Source organism: Salvelinus alpinus, chromosome 20, assembly GCF_045679555.1.
Source record: "Salvelinus alpinus chromosome 20, SLU_Salpinus.1, whole genome shotgun sequence".
In the NCBI taxonomy this organism is placed as follows: Eukaryota; Metazoa; Chordata; class Actinopteri; order Salmoniformes; family Salmonidae; genus Salvelinus; species Salvelinus alpinus.
Genome location: NC_092105.1, coordinates 13,307,121 through 13,333,058, shown reverse-complemented (window position 1 = coordinate 13,333,058; position 25,938 = coordinate 13,307,121). Strand labels below are relative to the sequence as shown.

The window sequence follows — 25,938 nt, the reverse complement described above, 5'->3', positions numbered from 1 at the left end:
TGTGTTGTTTTACAGGGTCAGACATAGTAGTATGATAGGTGCAGTGTAATACTTTTCAGCCATGCTGTCAGAAATTAGCTGATTTTTAGTGACATATTCTTTGCAGATGCAAGTTGTGAGTTTACTAAACATCACATCTCTCCACTTTTCCTCATTTCCGATCCCTTTCTCTGTCTCCCACTTCTTTCCTCTCCTTCGCTGTCTTCTCGCTTGCTCGCTCGCTCTCTCGCTCGCTCTCTCTCTCGCTCGTCCACTCTGTCAGACCTGGGTCTGTTCTCTACTAAGACCCTGGTGGAGGCTAACCCAGACCACCTGGTGGAGGTCCGGACCCAGCTGTCTCAGCCCACCGATGAGAACTGGGACCTGAGCGGCACCAGGAAGATGTGGCGCTGCCAGAGCAGCCAGTCACACACCACCATCGCCAAGTACGCCCAATACCAGGCGTCGTCCTTCCAGGAATCACTACGGGTTAGTAGAGGGAGCAGGTGAAGGATACAGACACACAGACAGACCGACACAGAGAACCATCACCATTGCAAATGCTCTCAATACAAGGCCTTGTTGATTAGAGGCACACAGAGTTTTGAGCGGGGTCCTGTTCTCTGAAGGCCGTGTGTTCACTGTGCTGAGACCAACCCCTGTCAGACACTGAATATTCACATGTTCTCTCCTGACTCTGTCACTCAAACTAGACAACATAAATCTATATTGAATGTATTTCCCAGGAGGAGAAGAAGATGGAGCTGGAAGCAGAGGCAGCCAACGCAGAGAGGTAAGACGTTTCTGTCTGGCCGTCTGTCTCTGCCTCCCTGGCCGTCTGTCTCTCTCTCGGTCTGTGTGTGATATCGCTCTGCTCTGTCTAAACTACATATGCCATGATCCCGCAGTGCGCCGTGGCGGAAGAAAGGGCCCTTCAAACACATCAAGTTTGGCACCAACATCGACCTGTCTGACGATAGGAAGTAAGTGTTCCACCCAACTCTCACTGACAACATTATGTAGTTCTGTTAACGAGAGACTTTAGTTTGACAATTTTTAATGTGAGTCGATTTACCTCTTCATATAAACCAGATTATATCATGGTCCAAAAACAGACTGGTTAGGGTCTACAGGTGGAGCCATCTCCAGACCGTTTGGTTGTAGAAACAGACACGGGGTATGGCCTAGGGAGAAGGGACAAGGGCTGGTTTTGGATTAGGCATTGTTATCATCATGAGGATCTCTGAGGTTGGGTGCGATGTGTGTCTGTGCAGTAGAGTTTACTGCTGACCCTTGCCCTCTGACCTCATCCAAGGTGGAAACTGCATCTGCAGGAGCTCAGTAAGCTGCCTGCGTTCGCCAGGGTGGTGTCTGCTGGCAACCTGCTCAGCCACGTAGGACACACCATCCTGGGCATGAACACTGTCCAGCTCTACATGAAGGTCCCTGGGAGCCGCACGCCTGGTACACACACACACTGTGCACTCATACACGCCTGGTACACACACACACTGTGCACTCATACACGCTGTACACACACACACACTGATGCACTCATACACACTGTACACACACACACACTGATGCACTCATACACACTGTACACACACACACACTGATGCACTCATACACACTGTACACACACACACACTGATGCACTCATACACACTGTACACACACACACACTGATGCACTCATACACACTGTACACACACACACACACTGATGCACTCATACACACTGTACACACACACACACACTGATGCACTCATACACACTGTACACACACACACACTGATGCACTCATACACACTGTACACACACACACACTGATGCACTCATACACACTGTACACACACACACACTGATGCACTCATACACACTGTACACACACACACACTGATGCACTCATACACACTGTACACACACACTGATGCACTCATACACACTGTACACACACACTGATGCACTCATACACACTGTACACACACACACTCATACACACTGTACACACACACACACACACACACACGCACACACACACACACACACACACACTGATGCACTCATACACACTGTACACACACACTGATGCACTCATACACACTGTACACACACACTGATGCACTCATACACACTGTACACACACACTGATGCACTCATACACACTGTACACACACACACACACACAGTGATGCACTCATACACACTGTACACACACACACACACTCATACACACTGTACACACACACACACACACACACTGATGCACTCATACACACTGTACACACACACACACACGCACACACACACACACACACACACACTGATGCACTCATACACACTGTACACACACACACACACACTGATGCACTCATACACACTGTACACACACGCACTCATACACACTGTACACACATACACACACACACTGATGCACTCATACACACTGTACACACACACACTGATGCACTCACACACACACACACACACACACACACACACACACACACACACACACACTGATGCACTCATACACACTGTACACACACACACACTGATGCACTCATACACACTGTGCACACTGTATGCACACCTAAATGCAACACAAACACCAGACCTGGGTTCAAATACTTTTTCAAATATCTACGTTACTTTCACATACATTTCCAAGTAAATATTGAAATGTTATTTTTTAAGACGAGGAGTTGAATATTGGAATGTATTTAGAAATACTCAAATACACTGACTCAAATTAAGTCCCATGCATTTAAGCCAGGTATTTGAGCATTGGGCCAGTAACCGAAAGGTCGCTGGTTTGAATACCTGAGCCGACAAGGTGAAAAACCTGTCAACGTGAACTTGAGCAAGGCACTTAAACCTAATTTGCTCTAGGGGCGCCGTACTACTATGACTGACCCTGTAAAACAACACATTACACTGCACATATCATACTACTATGGCTGACCCTGTAAAACAACACATTACACTGCACCTATCGTACTACTATGGCTGACCCTGTAAAACAACACATTACACTGCACCTATCGTACTACTGTGGCTGACCCTGTAAAACAACACATTTCACTGCACCTATCATACTACTGTGGCTGACCCTGTAAAACAACACATTTCACTGCACCTATCGTACTACTGTGGCTGACCCTGTAAAACAACACATTTCACTGCACCTATCGTACTACTGTGGCTGACCCTGTAAAACAACACATTTCACTGCACCTATCTGTTCTATGTGACTATAAAACATAATAAAATACTTAAAGTGGTTGATTCAGGCTGCATTATTTGAAAGTACGGAAATACACAGAAAATATGTATTTAAATAACAAATAATCATATATTTGATTCCAGGTCTGACACACAATTTGTTTTTTTGTAGTCATTTTGTTTTATGCATTTTGTTTTATGAGGTATTTGTCTTTTAGGTCACCAAGAGAACAACAGCTTCTGTTCCGTGAACATCAACATCGGCCCGGGGGACTGTGAGTGGTTCTCTGTGCCCCAGCCTTACTGGGGAATCATCAACCACTTCTGTGAAAAGTACGTCAACAAAAATCTCCTGCTTCTAACTCAACACAAAGTGGATCTCCTACCTCTGTTTGTTTACAGCCAATACAATCTGAAGTCACAGACAAGTCTAACTCTGCTTTGACTATAGTGGACCTAATGCTAATAAAAGTAGAATAATTTTTTCCATATTTTCATTCATTGTCGAAATGATGTAACAATGTATTTGATTTGATCAACTGCAAGGAGTCGGCAGTATTTGTATTTCTAACATCCTGTGTGTGTCTCTCTCCTCCAGGAACAACATCAACTTCCTGATGGGTTCATGGTGGCCCAACCTGGAGGACCTGTACGAGGCAGATGTCCCTGTGTACCGCTTCATCCAGCGCCCCGGAGACCTGGTGTGGCTCAACACGGGCACCGTCCACTGGGTCCAGGCCATCGGCTGGTGCAACAACATCGCCTGGAACGTAGGACCCCTCACTGGTAAGACGGGGAGAACAAGGGGATATGCTTACTATGAACATGCATCATTTAAATATGATAGATGGATTCTGATAAGCCTTGACATTGTGAAATTGAAATGATATTGTCATTAATACCCCCTTCTACCTTCTGTCACCCTCACTTTCGCTTTATCTGTCTCTCTCGCTCTCTCTTGATCTCTCTGTCTCGCTCGCTCTCTCTCTCTTTCTGTCTCTCTTTCTGTCTCGCTCTCTCTCTCTTTCTGTCTCTCTCTCTTTCTGTTGCTCGCTCGCTCTCTCTTTCTTTCTGTCTCTCTCTACCTCTCACTTTCTGGCTCTCTTTCTCTCCCTCCCTCCCTCCTTCCTCAGCCTACCAGTATAAGCTGGCAGCAGAGCGATATGAATGGAATAAGCTGCAGAGCGTCAAGTCCATTGTTCCCATGATACACCTCTCCTGGAACATGGCCAGGAATATCAAAGTCTCCGACAGCAAGCTCTTCCAGATGATCAAGTGAGTCTCTCACACACACACACACACACACACAATTCCCTTTCGCTCGCCCTCTCACTCATACACACTTGTGCACGCACACACACACCTAACCCCTGTGTCTTTCGGTCTCTGCTAGGTACTGTCTTCTGCGGACATTGAAGCAGTGTCAGATGGTGCGGGAGCTACTGCAGGCGTCAGGCAAGGAGCTGGTGTGGCACGGCAGGACCAGGGACGAGCCCGCACACTACTGCAGCATCTGTGAGGTACACACACACACACACTGTCCTTGTGGGGCCCAAACAATTGATTCCCATTCAAAATCCTATCTTCCCTAAGCAGGGTTTCCGTTAGTCTGTGATGATTTAAAAAAGGAGGTATAGCTGATTATGTAAAACTGTTGCCGACCAAAACGACTGGGAGAAACAATTATCCCATTGCTAAATAATGCTTTTTATTAATTGATGGTAATACCACTTCATAGAAATACAGTTGACCGTCATGCTTATCAGTCTATTGGTTAATTTTCCTAATTTACTGGAATTAAATTGGCCAGTCTTTTTTTTCTTCGTTAGTCACCATGTATCTTATTTGTCCAACACAACTATCACATGCGTACAGCATACAGAGTCTATTCTGAGTGGGATTTCTCCTGCTGCTCCTCAGCTGGTTGCTGCTGGAGTAAACCATGTGGCTCTCCTGCTGCTCCTCAGCTGGTTGTTGCTGGAGTAAAACATGTGCTTCTCCTGCTGCTCCTCAGCTGGTTGCTGCTGGAGTAAAACATGTGCTTCTCCTGCTGCTCCTCAGCTGGTTGCTGCTGGAGTAAACCATGTGCTTCTCCTGCTGCTCCTCAGTTGGTTGCTGCTGGAGTAAACCATGTGCTTCTCCTGCTGCTCCTCAGCTGGTTGCTGCTGGTTTAAAACATGTGCTTCTCCTGCTGCTCCTCAGTTGGTTGCTGCTGGAGTAAAACATGTGGTTCTCCTGCTGCTCCTCAGCTGGTTGCTGCTGGAGTAAACCATGTGCTTCTCCTGCTGCTCCTCAGCTGGTTGCTGCTGGTTTAAAACATGTGGTTCTCCTGCTGCTCCTCAGCTGGTTGCTGCTGGAGTAAACCATGTGGTTCTCCTGCTGCTCCTCAGCTGGTTGCTGCTGGAGTAAACCATGTGCTTCTCCTGCTGCTCCTCAGCTGGTTGTTGCTGGAGTAAAACATGTGCTTCTCCTGCTGCTCCTCAGCTGGTTGCTGCTGGAGTAAACCATGTGCTTCTCCTGCTGCTCCTCAGCTGGTTGTTGCTGGAGTAAAACATGTGCTTCTCCTGCTGCTCCTCAGCTGGTTGCTGCTGGAGTAAACCATGTGCTTCTCCTGCTGCTCCTCAGCTGGTTGCTGCTGGAGTAAACCATGTGCTTCTCCTGCTGCTCCTCAGCTGGTTGCTGCTGGTTTAAAACATGTGGTTCTCCTGCTGCTCCTCAGCTGGTTGCTGCTGGAGTAAACCATGTGCTTCTCCTGCTGCTCCTCAGCTGGTTGCTGCTGGAGTAAACCATGTGCTTCTCCTGCTGCTCCTCAGCTGGTTGTTGCTGGAGTAAAACATGTGCTTCTCCTGCTGCTCCTCAGCTGGTTGCTGCTGGAGTAAACCATGTGGTTCTCCTGCTGCTCCTCAGCTGGTTGCTGCTGGAGTAAACCATGTGGTTCTCCTGCTGCTCCTCAGCTGGTTGCTGCTGGAGTAAAACATGTAGTGCACGATTTAAAAAGAGCTACTATTTTTATTTCTCAACTGGTAGTTGAAGCACGCCTCCCATTCACCATTCAGGTGCAGGCAACAGGATATCAGCATTTCACCCACCACTTAACAATGTGAGCTGGAGGCAGTATGCATTTTAAAACATACTTTATTGTTTGTATCCTGACTGTTTTATTTCATGTTATGAGGCATGTCCTACCTTGCTTCAAATCCGACTATGGAAACGAGGCAATTCTTTTATGAAGATTTATAGGAGGTGCGTGAGTTTCAAGTTTGGGGAAGCATACCATTGGTTTTCATATAAACCTTATTTTGTTGTGCGGAAGCCAAAGGCACAATCCTAGTCGTATTAGCAACCCATCCTAGTTGTTACATCATCACATTACCACTAAGTTTCTAACTGTTCAGATATGGAAACACTATCAGGTGCTCTGTTCAGATATGGAAACACTATCAGGTGCTCTGTTCAGATATGGAAACACTATCAGGTGCTCTGTTCAGATATGGAAACACTATCAGGTGCTCTGTTCAGATATGGAAACACTATCAGGTGCTCTGTTCAGATATGGAAACACTATCAGGTGCTCTGTTCAGATATGGAAACACTATCAGGGTGCTCTGTTCAGAAGGTTGTCATTTACCGCAAATTACATTTTTGTCAAATGTTTGACGTTTTCTTGGCTGCTTCATTACATGTGTTGCATGTTCCGTTAAGATGCATTATCATATTGTAAATGTGATTTCTATCATTCTGAGCACTATGGGTGGACACCGTAATGGCTTTATGCACCCAATGCATATGGTTCAGTAATACTTCTCAAACGGACACTAAATTAAAATCTTCCCGGGTCGCATTGTCTGGCGTCACCTTTCCCAAATGGGAACTCTGCCCCTAATTAGCGTTAGCGTAATGACTGGAAGCCTATGGGTATCTGCTAGAAAGCTTGTCAATGCTAGCAGATACCATAGACTTCCAGTCATTCCACTAACACTAGAAAATACCTTCATACTGGACACAGAGGCATGCAAATTGTGGGGAAGTAACTAAAGGGCCTCATTGCCACAATCCCGAAGTATCCATTTAACCCATAATTCTAACCCTAAACCTAACCCCTAAACCTAAAATAGCCTTTTTCCTTGTGGGGACTGGCGAAATGTCCCCTCTTGTCTGCATTTTCCTTGTTTTACTCTCCTTGTGAGGACTTCTTGTCCCCAGAAGGATAGTAAAAGCAAAAAAAACACATGTACCTCTCCTCACACACTCACTCTTGCTCTATTTCCAGGTGGAGGTGTTTGCCCTACTGTTTGTAACCAGTGAGAGTAACAGCAGGAAGACGTACGTGGTGCACTGTCAGGACTGTGCCCGTAGGGGGAGCTCTAACCTGGACAGATTTGTGGTGCTGGAGCAGTACAAGATGGACGACCTCACACAGGTCTACGACCAGTTCACACTCGTAAGTCAACAAGGACACTAGTGACTATATGATGACCAGTAGGTTAACACTTGAACATCTAAAGCATTCATTTTGACTGCTTGTGAATTTAAAACCGTTTATTACTCTGCCATGCCCCCCCCCGTCTTTGACTTTTTCTATAATTGTCGTTGTTAGAGTGTTAATATCACAAACAGACCTGGAGTTTTAACCAGCATGCCATTTTCTGAATGGTTTTCCTCCTTCCCGACAGTAGGGCATGCTCTGCTCCTTCTCACAACAGTGGAAGGTACGGTGCCCAGTTGATACCCTGGGCTCCCGAAGGCTCCCGAGTGGCGCAGCGGTCTAAGGCACTGAATGTCCATGCTAGAGGCGTCACTACAGACCCTGATTCGATTCCAGGCTCTATCACAACCGGCCGTGATTGGGAGTCCCAAAGGGCGAACCTAAATTGTACCTAATTTCAGACATATAACAGATTAAATAAATGAAGAAAAAAGTATGATGGATGAGAACGGGGGAGAATGGATGAGTTGATGAGCGAGGGGACACAAACAATGCATTATTGTGTAATCACCAATTGTGACCGACCGTCTCGATTCGTTCGGGTCTTATGTAGTAAAATTTGAAATTGTGTTTTTTACATTCGATAAAAGTAGACTCGGAGCTCTGAAATTGTATGTCATACACTACAGTTGAGGAACGGTGGGAAAGTCATTCTGCTTTGAAAGTTGATAAACTTGTAAAATCACTTTTGAGAAAATGGCATTTGTATGTTTTGGTACTACTACTGGAGAGCCCTTCTTTGTCTACACCCATTCAGCATCGTTCACACCCTCTTAAGCTTTAGCCACACCCATCTCTTTAAAGATTCACATGTGAGGCCATGTGCTAAACAACCAAAGATTAAAAGACTAAAGGTTGATTTATACGACTGGTGTGTTCGTAAATTTCATCTGGAGTGCCAGAGTGTTTTCTGGGAGTTCGTAAAACTGAGTGTTCTAACAGAGCTGGGTAGGCTGTTTTTATGTTATCCAGAGCTTTGGTGACTGCAACTGTGCTGCTGGCAACAATTTAATGATGCTTTTTTGCCAACGTTCACTGACACCGGCCATATTCAACAGGGTGTTGAGCGTTCGTAAATGTGTCAGTTATTCTGTGCTCTAGCTAGCTAGCTAGGTAAACAATGAACCAAAACATTACTAACCTGAATGAATTTTGCAGGTAGCTAACCAACCAGGTTCAATGTTAGCTAGCTAGGTAAACAATGAACCATAATCCCAACTCAAAACATTACTAACCTGAATGAATCTGCAGGTAGCTAACCAACCAGGTTCAATGTTAGCTAGCGAGGTAAACAATGAACCATAATCCCAACTCAAAACATTACTAACCTGAATGAATCTGCAGGTAGCTAACCAACCAGGTTCAATGTTAGCTAGCTAACATTAGGCTATAATTAGCAATGCAAATGGCTCTGAGATACGAAATATATTACTACACAGATCATACATGTAACATTAGCTAGCAAGCCAGACAGCTTTAACAGTACACTTAAAGTTTAAATGAAAGCGACAAAATTAGAAACGTGTAATATCTGAAAATGTAGCTAGCTAAACTATCTTACCTGTATACATGGATGGACACTTCTCACTCGCTGTCACGGATTCCACATAGTTTGAAGATGTAATCCGGAGACGGGTGATTTATACAACAGCCTTCTGTGTGTTCTCTTTTCGACTCCGTCTGCATATTTGCAATCAAAACGGCAGAATTTTCTGCATTTCCTTAGCTGTCATACTCTAATTCCACTGATTTCAAAACTCGGTCCACCAGACAGTGGAGAGCAACATTGATGCAGTTCTACTATGTGATATCTTTTTAAAAAAGCCGCATTAGATAGGATTACCTACACATACTGACCAGCTAATATTATAGACAGGATTACCTACACATACTGACCAGCTCATATTATAGACAGGATTACCTACACATACTGACCAGCTCCTATTATAGACAGGATTACCTACACATACTGACCAGCTAATATTATAGACAGGATTACCTACACATACTGACCAGCTAATATTATAGACAGGATTACCTACACATACTGACCAGCTAATATTATAGACAGGATTACCTACACATACTGACCAGCTAATATTATAGACAGGATTACCTACACATACTGACCAGCTCCTATTATAGACAGGATTACCTACACATACTGACCAGCTAATATTATAGACAGGATTACCTACACATACTGACCAGCTAATATTATAGTCAGGATTACCTACACATACTGACCAGCTAATATTATAGACAGGATTACCTACACATACTGACCAGCTAATATTATAGACAGGATTACCTACACATACTGACCAGCTAATATTATAGACAGGATTACCTACACATACTGACCAGCTAATATTATAGACAGGATTACCTACACATACTGACCAGCTAATATTATAGACAGGATTACCTACACATACTGACCAGCTAATATTATAGACAGGATTACCTACACATACTGACCAGCTAATATTATAGACAGGATTACCTACACATACTGACCAGCTAATATTATAGACAGGATTACCTACACATACTGACCAGCTCCTATTAGACAGGATTACCTACACATACTGACCAGCTCCTATTATAGACAGGATTACCTACACATACTGACCAGCTCCTATTATAGACAGGATTACCTACACATACTGACCAGCTAATATTATAGACAGGATTACCTACACATACTGACCAGCTCCTATTATAGACAGGATTACCTACACATACTGACCAGCTAATATTATAGACAGGATTACCTACACATACTGACCAGCTCCTATTATAGACAGGATTACCTACACATACTGACCAGCTAATATTATAGACAGGATTACCTACACATACTGACCAGCTAATATTATAGACAGGATTACCTACACATACTGACCAGCTCTTATTATAGACAGGATTTCCTACACATACTGACCAGCTAATATTATATACAGGATTACCTACACATACTGACCAGCTAATATTATAGACAGGATTACCTACACATACTGACCAGCTAATATTATAGACAGAAGCTTGCTACATGGCAGACCAATCCGAACTCATCTCTCGGTATGTTCAGCCCACTCATTATCTCTGCCAATCATGGCTCGCGGGAAGGTTGCCGACTTTTTACATGGCTAAACCAACTAGGTTCATAATTTTAACAATTGTATTTGTATTTACAGATGGCATACAAGTTTGTTATTAAGGCACATCAAAGTTCACATATTCCAGAAGGTAATTCTGCCAAAAAACTGATAATTATAATTTTTTTATAAGTAGGTTAAATGGCTCTCCTGTGACGCGCAACGTACGCCTAGTTTCCTGAAACGAGTCATATTTGTGAATGAAGAACAGGGAGGGACATTCTTTTGTATTGGTATATTCTAATTATAATCTCAACATTTTATCTACACAATATCAGTAGTTTTCAGTTTACTCTGACTTACTTGGAGTACACAGTGAGAGTGTGCGTAATTTGCAATGGCAAGAAGACCAAGATGCTGCTACAAGATATTAATAAAAATGCCAAGAGTATACAAAGCTGTCATCAAGGCAGAGGGTGGCTACTTTGAAGAATCTAAAATCAAAAATATATTTTGGATTTCATATGTGTTATTTCATAGTTTTGATGTCTTCACTATTATTCTAAATTGTAGAAAATAGTTTTAAAAAATCAAGAAAAACCCTTGAATGAGTAGGTGTCCAAATTTTTGACTGGTACTGTATAATCATACATAGATAGTTTTCAGACCCCTTCCCTTTTTTCACATTTTGTTACGTTACAACCTTATTCTAAAATTAATTAATTTAATGTTTTCCCTCTTCAACGTACACAATACCCCATAATCACGAAGCGAAAACTGGTTTTTAGATTTTTTTTGCAAATATATTACAAATAAAAAACGGAGACCTTATTTACTTAACTTCTCTAGGGTATGTGGGACGTCAACAGCCAGTGAAACTGCAGGGCGCCAAATTCAAAACAACAGAAATCCCATAATTTAAATTCCTCAAACATACAAGTATTTTACACCATTTTAAAGCTACACTTGTTGTAAATCCAGCCAAAATGGCCGATTTCAAAAAGGTTTTACGACGAAAGCACACCAAACGATTATGTTAGGTATGAGCCAAGTCACAGAAAAAGACAGCCATTTTTTCAGCCAAAGAGAGCAGTAACAAAAAGCAGAAATAGAGATAAAATGAATCACTAACCTTTGATGATCTTCATCAGATGACACTCATAGGACTTCATGTTACACAATACATCTATATTTTGTTCGGTAAAGTTCATATTTATATAAAAAAAATCTGAGTTTAGGCAGGACGCTACTGTCTCACTTGGCAAAAAGCCTGAGAAAATGTAGAGCGCCATATTCAAATTAATTACTATGAAAATTACTATAAAATCAAACTTTCATTAAATCACAGTTGAAAGATACCAAATTAAAGCTACACTGGTTGTGAATCCAGCCAATATGTCAGAGTTCAAATAGGCTTTTCGGCGAAAGCATACGATGCTATTTTCTGAGGATAGCACCATTGTAAACCAAGAGAGATACGCATATTCCAACCCTGCAGGCACGACACAAAACGCAGAAATAAAAATATAATTCATGCCTTTGATGAGCTTCTGTTGTTGGCACTCCAATATGTCCCATAAACATCACAAATGGTCCTTTTGTTCGATTAATTCCGTCGATATATATCCAAAATTTATTTGACGCGTTTGATCCAGAAAAACACTCCAACTTGCTCAAACGTGACGACAAAATATCTCGAAGGTTACCTGTAAACTTTGCCAAAAAATTTCAAACTACTTTTGTAATACAACTTTAGGTATTTTTTAACGTTAATAATCGATACATTTGAAGACGGGATAATCTGTGTTCACTACAGGATTAAAACCAACCGTAGCATGCCTTCTGGTCATGCGCTTCTATCTCACAGGACACCTAGAGTGACTCGAATTCAAGATGGCCGTATTTTTTCATTACACAAAGGAATAACCTCAACCAATTTCTCTAGACTGTTGACATCCAGTGGAAGCCGTAGGAACTGAAAGCAAGTCGCTTAGAAATCTGGTTTACATAGTCCATTCTAGGTCGGAACCGTCCAGGTTGGTGATGCTAGTCGGGCGGGTGCGGGCAGTGAACGGTTGAAAAGCATGCATTTGGTTTTACTAGCGTTTAAGAACAGTTGGAGGCCACGGAAGGAGTGTTGTATGGCATTGAAGCTCGTTTGGAGGTTAGTTAGCACAGTGTCCAAGGAAGGGCCAGAAGTATACAGAATGGTGTCGTCTGCGTAGAGGTGGGTCAGGGAATCGCCCGCAGCAAGAGCGACATCATTGATATATACAGAGAAAAGAGTCGGCCCGAGAATTGAACCCTGTGGTACCCCCATAGAGACTGCCAGAGGACAACATGCCCTCCGATTTGACACACTGAACTCTGTCTGCAAAGTAGTTGGTGAACCAGGCGAGGCAGTCATTAGAAAAACCAAGGCTATTGAGTCTGCCGATAAGAATACGGTGATTGACAAAGTCGAAAGCCTTGGCCAGGTCGATGAAGACGGCTGCACAGTACTGTCTTTTATCGATGGCGGTTATGATATCGTTCAGTACCTGTGGAACGGTCGTTAAGACACTAACAGCTTACAGACGGTAGGCAATTAAGGTCACAGTTATGAAAACTTAGGACACTAAAGAGGCCTTTCTACTGATTCTGAAAAACGCCAAAAGGAAGATGCCCAGGGTCCCTGCTCATCTGCGTGAACGTGCCTTAGGCATGCTGCAAGGAGCCATGAGGACTGCAGATGTGGCCAGGGCAATAAATTGCAATGTCCGTACAGTGAGACGCCTAAGACAGCGCTACAGGGAGACAGGACGGACAGCTGATCGTCCTCGCAGTGGCAGACCACGTGTAACAACACCTGCACAGGATCAGTACATCCGAACATCACACCTGAGGGACCGGTACAGGATGGCAACAAAAACTGCCCGAGTTACACCAGGAACGCACAATCCCTCCATCAGTGCTCAGACTGTCCGCAATAGGCTGAGAGAGGCTGGACTGAGGGCTTGTAGGCCTGTTGTAAGGCAGGTCCTCACCAGACATCACCGGCAACAACGTCGCCTATGGGCACAAACCCACCGTCGCTGGACCAGACAGGACTGGCAAAAAGTGCTCTTCACTGACGAGTCGCGGTTTTGTCTCATCAGGGGTGATGGTCGGATTCACGTTTATTGTTGAAGGAATGAGCGTTACACCGAGGCCTGTACTCTGGAGCGGGATCGATTTGGAGGTGGAGGGTCCGTTATGGTCTGGGGCGGTGTGTCACAGCATCATCGGACTGAGCTTGTTGTCATTGCAGGCGATCTCAATGCTGTGCGTTACAGGGAATGTGGTACCCTTCCTGTAGGCTCATCCTGACATGCCCCTGCAGCATGACAATGCCACCAGCCATACTGCTTGTTCTGTGCGTGATTTCCTGCAAGACAGGAATGTCGGTTCTGCCATGGCCAGCGAAGAGCCCCGATCTCAATCCCATTGAGCACATCTGGGACCTGTTGGATCGGGGGTGAGTGCCAGGGCCCCCCCCCCCCCCCCCTCCCCCAGAAATGCCTGGGAACTTGCTGGTGCCTTGGTGGAAGAGTGGGGTAACATCTCACAGCAAGAACTGGCAAATCTGGTGCAGTCCATGAGGAGGAAATACACTGCTGTACTTACTTACTTCTTGCGGATCTTTGGGACGCTTACCGTCCCACCTGGCCAACATCCGGTGAAATTGCAGAGCGCCAAATTCAAATGACAGAAATCGTAATATTAAACATTCATGAAAATATGTGTCATACATCATTTAAAAGCTTAACTTCTTGTTAAGTATCACCAGATACTGACTGTTACTTTTGATTCCCCCCCCCTTGTTCAGGGACACATTATTCCATTTCTGTGGAACATGTTCAATTTATTTCTCAGTTGTTGAATCTTGTTATGTCCATACAAATATTTACACATGTTAAGTTTGCTGAAAAAAACGCAGTTGACAGTGAGAGGACGTTTCTTTTTTAGTTTAGTTACTCTCCCAAGGATGGAGGTTTAAACAAGTGGAAAAATGGACACTGAAACAGGATATTGACAAGCCAGATGCAGAAGGAAATGGGCATTATGCAAGGAGCCAACATTCACTTCACTAAGCTATCATTCTTCCTTGCATAATTACTGCAGTCACTTCCACATGGTGTCAATAAGTGAGCACCCCTTAAAAAGCATTACCCTACACATGGTGTCAATAAGTGAGCACCCCTTAAAAAGCATTACCCTACACATGGTGTCAATACGTGGGCACCCCTTAAAAGCATTACCCTACACATGGTGTCAATACGTGAGCACCCCTTAAAAGCATTACCCTACACATGGTGTCAATAAGTGAGCACCCCTTAAAAAGCATTACCCTACACATGGTGTCAATACGTGAGCACCCCTTAAAAGCATTACCCTACACATGGTGTCAATACGTGAGCACCCCTTAAAAAGCATTACCCTACACATGGTGTCAATACTTGGGCACCCCTTAAAAGCATTACCCTACACATGGTGTCAATACTTGGGCACCCCTTAAAAGCATTACCCTACACATGGTGTCAATACTTGGGCACCCCTTAAAAGCATTACCCTACACATGGTGTCAATAAGTGAGCACCCCTTAAAAGCATTACCCTACACATGGTGTCAATAAGTGAGCACCCCTTAAAAAGCATTACCCTACACATGGTGTCAATACGTGGGCACCCCTTAAAAGCATTACCCTACACATGGTGTCAATACGTGAGCACCCCTTAAAAGCATTACCCTACACATGGTGTCAATACGTGGGCACCCCTTAAAAGCATTACCCTACACATGGTGTCAATAAGTGAGCACCCCTTAAAAAGCATTACCCTACACATGGTGTCAATAAGTGAGCACCCCTTAAAAAGCATTACCCTACACATGGTGTCAATACGTGGGCACCCCTTAAAAGCATTACCCTACACATGGTGTCAATACGTGAGCACCCCTTAAAAGCATTACCCTACACATGGTGTCAATACGTGGGCACCCCTTAAAAAGCATTACCCTACACATGGTGTCAATACGTGAGCACCCCTTAAAAAGCATTACCCTACACATGGTGTCAATACGTGAGCACCCCTTAAAAAGCATTACCCTACACATGGTGTCAATACGTGGGCACCCCTTAAAAAGCATTACCCTACACATGGTGTCAATACGTGAGCACCCCTTAAAAAGCATTACCCTACACATGGTGTCAATACGTGAGCACCCCTTAAAAAGCATTACCCTACACATGGTGTCAATACGTGGGCACCCCTTAAAAAGCATTACCCTACACATGGTGTCAATACGTGAGCACCCCTTAAAAAGCATTACCCTACACATGGTGTCAATACGTGAGCACCCCTTAAAAAGCATTACCCTACACATGGTGTCAATACGTGAGCACCCCTTAAAAAGCATTACCCTACACATGGTGTCAATACGTGAGCACCCCTTAAAAAGCATTACCCTACACATGGTGTCAATACGTGGGCACCCCTTAAAAAGCATTACCCTACACATGGTGTCAATACGTGAGCACCCCTTAAAAAGCATTACCCTACACATGGTGTCAATACGTGGGCACCCCTTAAAAAGCATTACCCTACACATGGTGTCAATACGTGGGCACCCCTTAAAAAGCATTACCCTACACATGGTGTCAATACGTGGGCACCCCTTAAAAAGCATTACCCTACACATGGTGTCAATACGTGAGCACCCCTTAAAAAGCATTACCCTACACATGGTGTCAATACGTGGGCACCCCTTAAAAAGCATTACCCTACACATGGTGTCAATACGTGGGCACCCCTTAAAAAGCATTACCCTACACATGGTGTCAATACGTGGGCACCCCTTAAAAAGCATTACCCTACACATGGTGGCATTCACAGTAGTATGTCTACACACTAGTGAGTCAAAATTCATATTAGTTCAAGTAAGAGTCTGAGCATGCACTTTTTTTTTTTTTAAGGTACTAGCTTGTTCATTAGTAAGTCTTTAACCAGTTTACATGAATCTCATCTCTCTCTCATCCCTATCTCATTCTCCCTCCACAGGCTCCTCCTCTGCCATCATTGTCTTGACGGTAACATTCTGTTGTTCTGAGGACAATAAGAATCCATGCTGGACTCCCAGAACCCACCGGAAGCCCCTTTTCTGATATTCAGGAAGTGAGCCAGCAGTCCTCCACTGCTTTCTGTAGATATTCCACAAGGCAGCTGGGTGAAAAGCTGTGTGTCTATGCAACCTGCCCAGAGTGGTGAGGTGTCTCCTCCTAGAGGACTGGAGGGGGAGGGCATTACTCCTGCCTCCACCACCAGCCATGGTGGAAAAAGTACCCCATTGTCATACTTGAGTAGAAGTAAAGATACCTTAATAGAAAATGACTCAAGTAAAAGTGAAAGTCACCCAGTAAAATACTACTTGAGTAAAAGTCTAAAACTATATGGTTTTAAATATACATCAGTATCAAAAGTACATGTAATTGCTAAAATATACTTAATCAAAAGTAAAAGTACAAGTATAAATAATTACACATTTCTTATATTAGGCAAAGCAGACGGACACATTTTATAATTTTTTTCATTTACAGATAGCCAGGGGCACACTCCAACACTCAGATATCATTAACAAATGACGCATTTGTGGTTAGTGAGTCTGCCAGATCAGAGGCAGTAGGGATGACCAGGGATGTTAGACCAGTTAGATCACTGAATTAGACCATTTTCCTGTCCTGCTAAGCATTTCAAGAGTACTTTTGGGTGTCAGGGAAAATGTATGGAGTAAAAAGTACATTTTCTTTAGAAATGTAGTGAAGTAAAAGTTGTCAAAAATATAAATAGTAAAGTACAGATACTCCCAAAAAAACTACTTAATTGCTGTCTGGCACAATAGCTGACAAAACTGATGACCGCATTTCTTTTGTATATATTTAGTTAAAACTGGCAACAACATCACACACAAAGACTACTGACTTGATACACGTTTCCCTTTATTAATTCTGTTTGTGGGCTGATACAAACGTTCTCTGAGTTGGTGTCCCCCCCCTTGAGTCTACGTCATAGAATCGCTGGTCTTTTGTATGTTAGTACATAGAAGTTGTCTTTGGGCAAGAAAATAAGAAAAAAACATTTTGTAAAGTAATATATATTTTTTACTGCCTTTGTTATTTTGGAACCATATGGTTTGGTTCAGTAGGTAAAATAGTATTCTAATGAGAGAAATATTAACAGCCAAGTCACCAAGAGACTTTTATTGAATGAACTTTTTTTTTTCTAATCTTGTAAATTTACACTATTTATAAAATGTATATTTATTGCTTGAAAATATTTGTTGATCGAATGCTGTAATTTTTTCCCCCAGATTACCTGCCATTTAAAGGATTTGTCATTTTATACACAACCCTTCCTATGTTTTCTATATGAATAAAACTGCTTTAGCAATGCATTTTTCCAGAGATTCCTTGAAATGGTTTTATTGTTTGAGTCATTAAACAGAAGTTGTCTTTATTTACATCTGGAACTTCTCTCGTGTTTCTTCTCTAGTTTCTTCTCTCCTCTGATGCACAGAGCTGCTGACCGCTTCACTACCTGATAATGGCTAGCCGAGGCCAGCTGCTGACCGCTTCACTACCTGATAGTAGCTAGCCGAGGTCAGCTACTGACCGCTTCACTACCTGATAGTAGCTAGCCGAGGCCAGCTGCTGACCGCTTCACTACCTGATAGTAGCTAGCCGAGGTCAGCTACTGACCGCTTCACTACCTGATAGTAGCTAGCCGAGGTCAGCTGCTGACCGCTTCACTACCTGATAATGGCTAGCCGAGGCCAGCTGCTGACCGCTTCACTACCTGATAGTAGCTAGCCGAGGTCAGCTACTGACCGCTTCACTACCTGATAGTAGCTAGCCGAGGCCAGCTACTGACCGCTTCACTACCTGATAGTAGCTAGCCGAGGCCAGCTGCTGACCGCTTCACTACCTGATAATGGCTAGCCGAGGCCAGCTGCTGACCGCTTCACTACCTGATAGTAGCTAGCCGAGGTCAGCTACTGACCGCTTCACTACCTGATACTGGCTAGCCGAGGTCAGCTGCTGACCGCTTCACTACCTGATAGTAGCTAGCCGAGGCCAGCTGCTGACCGCTTCACTACCTGATAGTAGCTAGCCGAGGTCAGCTACTGACCGCTTCACTACCTGATAGTAGCTAGCCGAGGTCAGCTGCTGACCGCTTCACTACCTGATAGTAGCTAGCCGAGGTCAGCTGCTGACCGCTTCACTACCTGATAGTAGCTAGCCAAGGTCAGCTACTGACCGCTTCACTACCTGATAGTAGCTAGCTGAGGTCAGCTGCTGACCGCTTCACTACCTGATAGTAGCTAGCCGAGGTCAGCTGCTGACCGCTTCACTACCTGATAGTAGCTAGCCAAGGTCAGCTACTGACCGCTTCACTACCTGATAGTAGCTAGCCAAGGTCAGCTACTGACCGCTTCACTACCTGATAGTAGCTAGCCGAGGCCAGCTGCTGACTGCTTCACTACCTGATAGTAGCTAGCCGAGGCCAGCTGCTGACCGCTTCACTACCTGATAGTAGCTAGCCGAGGTCAGCTACTGACCGCTTCACTACCTGATAGTAGCTAGCCAAGGTCAGCTACTGACCGCTTCACTACCTGATACTGGCTAGCCGAGGTCAGCTGCTGACCGCTTCACTACCTGATAGTAGCTAGCCGAGGTCAGCTACTGACCGCTTCACTACCTGATAGTAGCTAGCCGAGGTCAGCTACTGACCGCTTCACTACCTGATAGTAGCTAGCCGAGGTCAGCTGCTGACCGCTTCACTACCTGATAGTAGCTAGCCGAGGCCAGCTACTGACCGCTTCACTACCTGATAGTAGCTAGCCAAGGTCAGCTACTGACCACTTCACTACCTGATAGTAGCTAGCCAAGGTCAGCTACTGACCGCTTCACTACCTGATAGTAGCTAGCCGAGGCCAGCTACTGACCGCTTCACTACCTGATAGTAGCTAGCCGAGGTCAGCTACTGACCGCTTCACTACCTGATAGTAGCTAGCCAAGGTCCAGTTGTGCAGTGGTGGGTATACCCACTTCGTTTTGTCAGCATTGAGTATACTCCTTAATCCCCACGATGTGTATCAAAGTAGTGTAGTGGAGGTATACGCCATGTCAATTAATAAGGCTGATGGAACAGATCAGAACGTTTAGCTTATAGTGTTGATAAACTGCTTCTTCACATTTTAAGCACAGCAATGTGCACAAGGTGGTAGGCCTACTCGCAAAAGACACGGTTATAAAATGCACACCACACATGCGAGCAGTTTCGTGGACAGAGATGGAAATATCCCATTAGGAATTTAGAAAGAGGGGAGATCTAAAGATGCAAAAACTACATTTGGGTTGCTAATATAACTAGGATAAAGCTTTTGGCTGCTAGACTATGAAAGAAAGTTGATTTGAAAACCAAAAGAACAGGAGAGAGCATATGAGGAAGTATTTTTTTAAATAATTGCCTCCGCATTTCTATGGTGGGATTTTGGCTATAGGCTGCTTTGAAGCAAGGTAAGACATAGCGATGCTAATGATAGGCCTTAACAGTCTTCTGGTAGATGGAATGGCTTTCCCGAAATCCTCCATTCAACGTTAACTGCTGTATCTCCAAAGTAGCATATGCTTACCTGGCACAATGATATTGTGTTTATTTGCATCAATAATCCATCTTGTGTGCACTACAGAAACCAAGGTGCCTGCACAGTGAAATAAAGGGTAACTACACTCAAATCTACATTTCTAAGATTTTCCCCAGACCTCAAAGGTGGTGTCCTGATGTGGTTTAAGGATTGTTGTGGACTTAGAACATTCTATGTTGTATTTCTAGAAAAATAAGTGGGACTTTGAGAGAGAGAGAACCTGAAGAAAATTAAACCTCTGAAGCCTGTGAATTTCTGACTCAGTTGATAGCCTCATGTTTCAATAGTAGTTCTACTATTAGCCTACTTGTACAACTTGGGTTGGCCTTACTGTGAAAGACCATTTATGGGGTTGATAATTTTAGGTCATTCAGCGTGTCACTTTTTGAGATTTTGAGAAAAAATTTAGAGTATACCCACTTCTCCAGGCATCAATACACCACTGCTGAGGTCTGAAGCAGGCAAGCGGCAGGCAAGCATTACTACTAGGGCTATCAAACGGTTTTAAAAAATGTAATCGAGTTAATCGCTGGATTCACATACTGAGACCACACCATACTTTCCCACTCAAACGCTGCTGCTACTGTTCCCTGTTTTACTCATATTATTTTTACTCTGCCTACAGTGCCTTTTAGAAAGTATTTACACCCCTTGACTTTTGTTGCTGGTCTTCCAATGCCTCGCAAAGAAGGGCACCTATTGGTAGATGGGTATAGAAAAATGCAGACGTTGAATATACGTTTGAGCACGGTGAAGTTATTATTTACACTTTGGATGGTGGTGTATCAATACACCCAGTCGATACAAAGATACAGGAGTCCTTCCTAACTCCGTTTCCGTAGAGGAAGGAAACCTCTCAGGGATTTCACCTTAGTATTGCGGAGTAACTACAATGTTGTTGATCCATCCTCCGTTTACTCCTATCATAGCCATTAAACTCTTAACGGTTTTAAAGTCACCATTGGCCTCGTAAATGACAGTGAACAGAAGGTAGCCTTTCCATTCCAAAACAATAAGGCACTAAAGTAAAACTGCAAAAAAATAAACTTTGTCCTGAATACGAAGCATTTTGTTGGGGGCAAATCCAACACAACACATCGCCACACTTCATACACTAAACAAAAATATAAATGCAACATGTAATGTGTCAGTCCCATGTTTCATGAGCTGAAATAAAAGATCACAGACATTTTTCTTACGCACAAAAAAGCTTATTTCTCTCAAATGTTGTGCACAAATTTGTTTACATCCCTGTTAGTGAGCATTTCTCCTTTGTCAAGATAATCCATCCACCTGACGGGTGTGGCATATCAAGAAGTTGATTAAACATGATCATTACACAGGTGCACCTTGTGCTGGGAACAATAAAAGGCTAAAATGTCACATATCTCAAGTTTTGTGGAAGTGTGCCATTGACATGCTGACTGCAGGAATGTCCACCAGAGCTTTTGCCAGATAATTTAATGTTAATTTCTCTACCATAAGCTGCCTCCAAATGTTGTTTTAGAGAATTTGGCAGTACGTCCAACCAGCCTCACAACCGCAGACCACGTGTAACCACGCCGGCCCAGAACTCCCCACCACGTTTCTTCACCTGCGGGATCATCTGAAACCAGCCACCCGGACAGCTGATGAAACTGGGGGTTTGCACAACCAAAGAATTTCTGCACAAACTGTCTGAAACCGCCTCGGGGAAGCTCGTCGTCCTCACCAGGGTCTTAACCTGACTGCACTTTGGCGTCGTAACCAACTTCAGAGACGTGTGCTCTTCATGGGCAGATGGCAGATAGCGTGTATGGCGTTGTGTCGGCGAGTGGTTTGCTGATGTCAATGTTGTGAACAGAGTGCCCCATGGTGGAGTTATGGTATGGGCAGGCATAAGCTACGGACAGCGAACACATCATTTTATTGATGGCAATTTCAATGCACAGAGATACCGTGACGAGAACCTAAGGCCCATTGTCGTGCCATTCATCCGCCGCCATAACCTCATGTTTGATAATGCACGGCCCCATGTCAAAAGGTCTGTACACAATTCCTCGAAGCTGAACATTTCCCAGTTCTTCCATGGCTTGCATACTCATCAGACATGTCACCCATTGAGAATTTTTGGGATGCTCTGGATCGACATGTATGACAGTGTGTTCCAGTTCCCGCCAATATCCAGCAACTTCACACAGTCATTGAAGAGGAGTGGGACAACATTCCACAAGCCACAATCAACATATTGAAAATCTATGGCAAGACTTAAAAATGGCTTTCTAGCAATGATCAACAACCAACTTGACAGACCATGAAGAATTTTAAAAGAATAATGTGCAAATATTGTACAATCCTGGTGTGCAACGCTATTAGAGACTAACCCAGAAAGGTAATTCTAACATGTATTGACTCTGTGAATACTTATCTCATTTACATATTTCTGTATCTGATTTTCAATACATTTGCAAACTTTTCTTAACATGTTTTCACTTTGTCATTGTGGAGGGCAGCCTGCCTGCAGAGTGCTATACATTTACCAGAATATTACATCTTCATCCTATCAGGTTTAAGGCTGTGCGATGTTACAGCTGCTTCTCTTTAGACATATAGCCAGTAGTAGGGCGGATTGACCATCTAGCAATATGCATCCAACACATTTGTAGAGTCACAAGCTGGATGTAGTCATTGCGTGCTATGAATGAGACCAAATACTTACTTTTTACTACTTTAATACACAAATGTGATTTTGTCCCAATACTTTTGGTCCCCTAAAATGGGGTGGGCTATGTATAAGAAGTGTGGTAATTTCTAAACAGTTCACCTGATATGGATGAAAATAATCTCAAATTAAAGCTGACAGTCTGCACTTTAACTTTACAGTCATTGTATAATTTCATGTCCTAAATGCTGGAGTACACAGCCAAAACAACCAAATGTATCACTGTCCCAATACTTTTGGACCTCACTGTAGTTAATGTGTTGAGTTTCCACTTCCTTAGGTGTTAAACCCCAAATTCCTGTGATATTACTTAGTGCACATAAATATGTATGTAATTCATCTCTATTGAACAAAAATAAATCTGTAAAGGAGTCCTATTTTGACAGTAAAATAAGAGTAACTATAGTCTAATTGTCAACCCCAAATTCTTGACAATCACTGGATTAGGTTGCAGAAAATCATGCATTCCTGCTTGGACGAGTTAGATGAAATAACGTATTTCTTGAATAGCTCAGTAGTCTATTTATTACATTCTTAAAAAAGCACGATGAATTACTTTGTAAGATGACTACTCATGATTTGGTCAGGGGCCAAGGGAAAATGTTAGTCTGGAGGCCTGTAATAATAATTAACACATAGGGTAGGTGTTGATTCAGGGGAACACATATGACAGACACTCATTTGCAATATAACCTAAGCCGTTATCTTAGCCTTTATAACGTATAAGGCTTAAGCAGGCTGACAGACAGAGAACAAGAAGAAGCACAGAGTGACAGCAGAGAAGATGCTAGACAGATAGACAGCACAACAGTTAGGCAAACCAAATGGCTACAGAAGAGGAAGTTCTAGTGGTGAGTTGTATCTCCAGAGGAACAGTTATAGTGGTGAGTTGTATCTCCAGACAGAGGAACAGTTATAGTGGTGAGTTGTGTCTCCAGACAGAGGAACAGTTATAGTGGTGAGTTGTATCTCCAGACAGAGGAACAGTTATAGTGGTGAGTTGTATCTCCAGACAGAGGAACAGTTATAGTGGTGAGTTGTATCTCCAGACAGAGGAACAGTTATAGTGGTGAGTTGTATCTCCAGAGGAACAGTTATAGTGGTGAGTTGTATCTCCAGACAGAGGAACAGTTATAGTGGTGAGTTGTATCTCCAGAGGAACAGTTATAGTGGTGAGTTGTATCTCCAGACAGAGGAACAGTTATAGTGGTGAGTTGTATCTCCAGAGGAACAGTTATAGTGGTGAGTTGTATCTCCAGACAGAGGCACAGTTATAGTGGTGAGTTGTATCTCCAGAGGAACAGTTATAGTGGTGAGTTGTATCTCCAGACAGAGGAACAGTTATAGTGGTGTGTTGTATCTCCAGAGGAACAGTTATAGTGGTGAGTTGTATCTCCAGACAGAGGAACAGTTATAGTGGTGAGTTGAGTCTCCAGACAGAGGAACAGTTATAGTGGTGAGTTGTATCTCCAGACAGAGGAACAGTTATAGTGGTGAGTTGTATCTCCAGACAGGAACAGTTATAGTGGTGAGTTGTATCTCCAGACAGAGGAACAGTTATAGTGGTGAGTTGTATCTCCAGAGGAACAGTTATAGTGGTGAGTTGTATCTCCAGACAGAGGAACAGTTATAGTGGTGAGTTGTATCTCCAGACAGAGGAACAGTTATAGTGGTGAGTTGTATCTCCAGACAGAGGAACAGTTATAGTGGTGAGTTGTATCTCCAGACAGAGGAACAGTTATAGTGGTGAGTTGTGTCTCCAGACAGAGGAACAGTTATAGTGGTGAATTGTATCTCCAGACAGAGGAACAGTTATAGTGGTGAGTTGTATCTCCAGAGGAACAGTTATAGTGGTGAGTTGTATCTCCAGACAGAGGAACAGTTATAGTGGTGAGTTGTATCTCCAGAGGAACAGTTATAGTGGTGAGTTGTATCTCCAGACAGAGGAACAGTTATAGTGGTGAGTTGTATCTCCAGAGGAACAGTTATAGTGGTGAGTTGTATCTCCAGACAGAGGCACAGTTATAGTGGTGAGTTGTATCTCCAGAGGAACAGTTATAGTGGTGAGTTGTATCTCCAGACAGAGGAACAGTTATAGTGGTGTGTTGTATCTCCAGAGGAACAGTTATAGTGGTGAGTTGTATCTCCAGACAGAGGAACAGTTATAGTGGTGAGTTGAGTCTCCAGACAGAGGAACAGTTATAGTGGTGAGTTGTATCTCCAGACAGAGGAACAGTTATAGTGGTGAGTTGTATCTCCAGACAGGAACAGTTATAGTGGTGAGTTGTATCTCCAGACAGAGGAACAGTTATAGTGGTGAGTTGTATCTCCAGAGGAACAGTTATAGTGGTGAGTTGTATCTCCAGACAGAGGAACAGTTATAGTGGTGAGTTGTATCTCCAGACAGAGGAACAGTTATAGTGGTGAGTTGTATCTCCAGACAGAGGAACAGTTATAGTGGTGAGTTGTATCTCCAGACAGAGGAACAGTTATAGTGGTGAGTTGTGTCTCCAGACAGAGGAACAGTTATAGTGGTGAATTGTATCTCCAGACAGAGGAACAGTTATAGTGGTGAGTTGTATCTCCAGAGGAACAGTTATAGTGGTGAGTTGTATCTCCAGACAGAGGAACAGTTATAGTGGTGAGTTGTATCTCCAGACAGAGGAACAGTTATAGTGGTGAGTTGTATCTCCAGAGGAACAGTTATAGTGGTGAGTTGTATC

General features: G+C 43.5%; 1 protein-coding gene across 8 annotated transcripts in view; it reads left to right on the top strand.

Moving 5' to 3' along the window:
* LOC139547138 (lysine-specific demethylase 6A-like) overlaps positions 1–18,327 on the top strand; it is a 107,523-nt gene extending 89,196 nt beyond the window's left edge. For 5 of the 8 annotated variants that reach the window (XM_071356171.1, XM_071356167.1, XM_071356170.1 and 2 more), the window contains 10 exons: positions 263–468; positions 726–772; positions 888–962; positions 1,295–1,443; positions 3,426–3,540; positions 3,806–3,993; positions 4,341–4,482; positions 4,601–4,727; positions 7,478–7,648; positions 7,884–8,558. In XM_071356171.1, coding sequence (XP_071212272.1) covers positions 263–468; positions 726–772; positions 888–962; positions 1,295–1,443; positions 3,426–3,540; positions 3,806–3,993; positions 4,341–4,482; positions 4,601–4,727; positions 7,478–7,648; positions 7,884–7,976 — 1,313 coding nt within the window. In that variant the 3' untranslated portion in view covers positions 7,977–8,558. Of the gene's footprint in view, positions 1–262; positions 469–725; positions 773–887; positions 963–1,294; positions 1,444–3,425; positions 3,541–3,805; positions 3,994–4,340; positions 4,483–4,600; positions 4,728–7,477; positions 7,649–7,880; positions 8,559–16,871 lie in introns of those variants that run through there. The other 3 variants (XM_071356173.1, XM_071356168.1, XM_071356169.1) reach the window with 2 other exon arrangements.
* Positions 18,328–25,938: the final 7,611 nt, after the last annotated feature.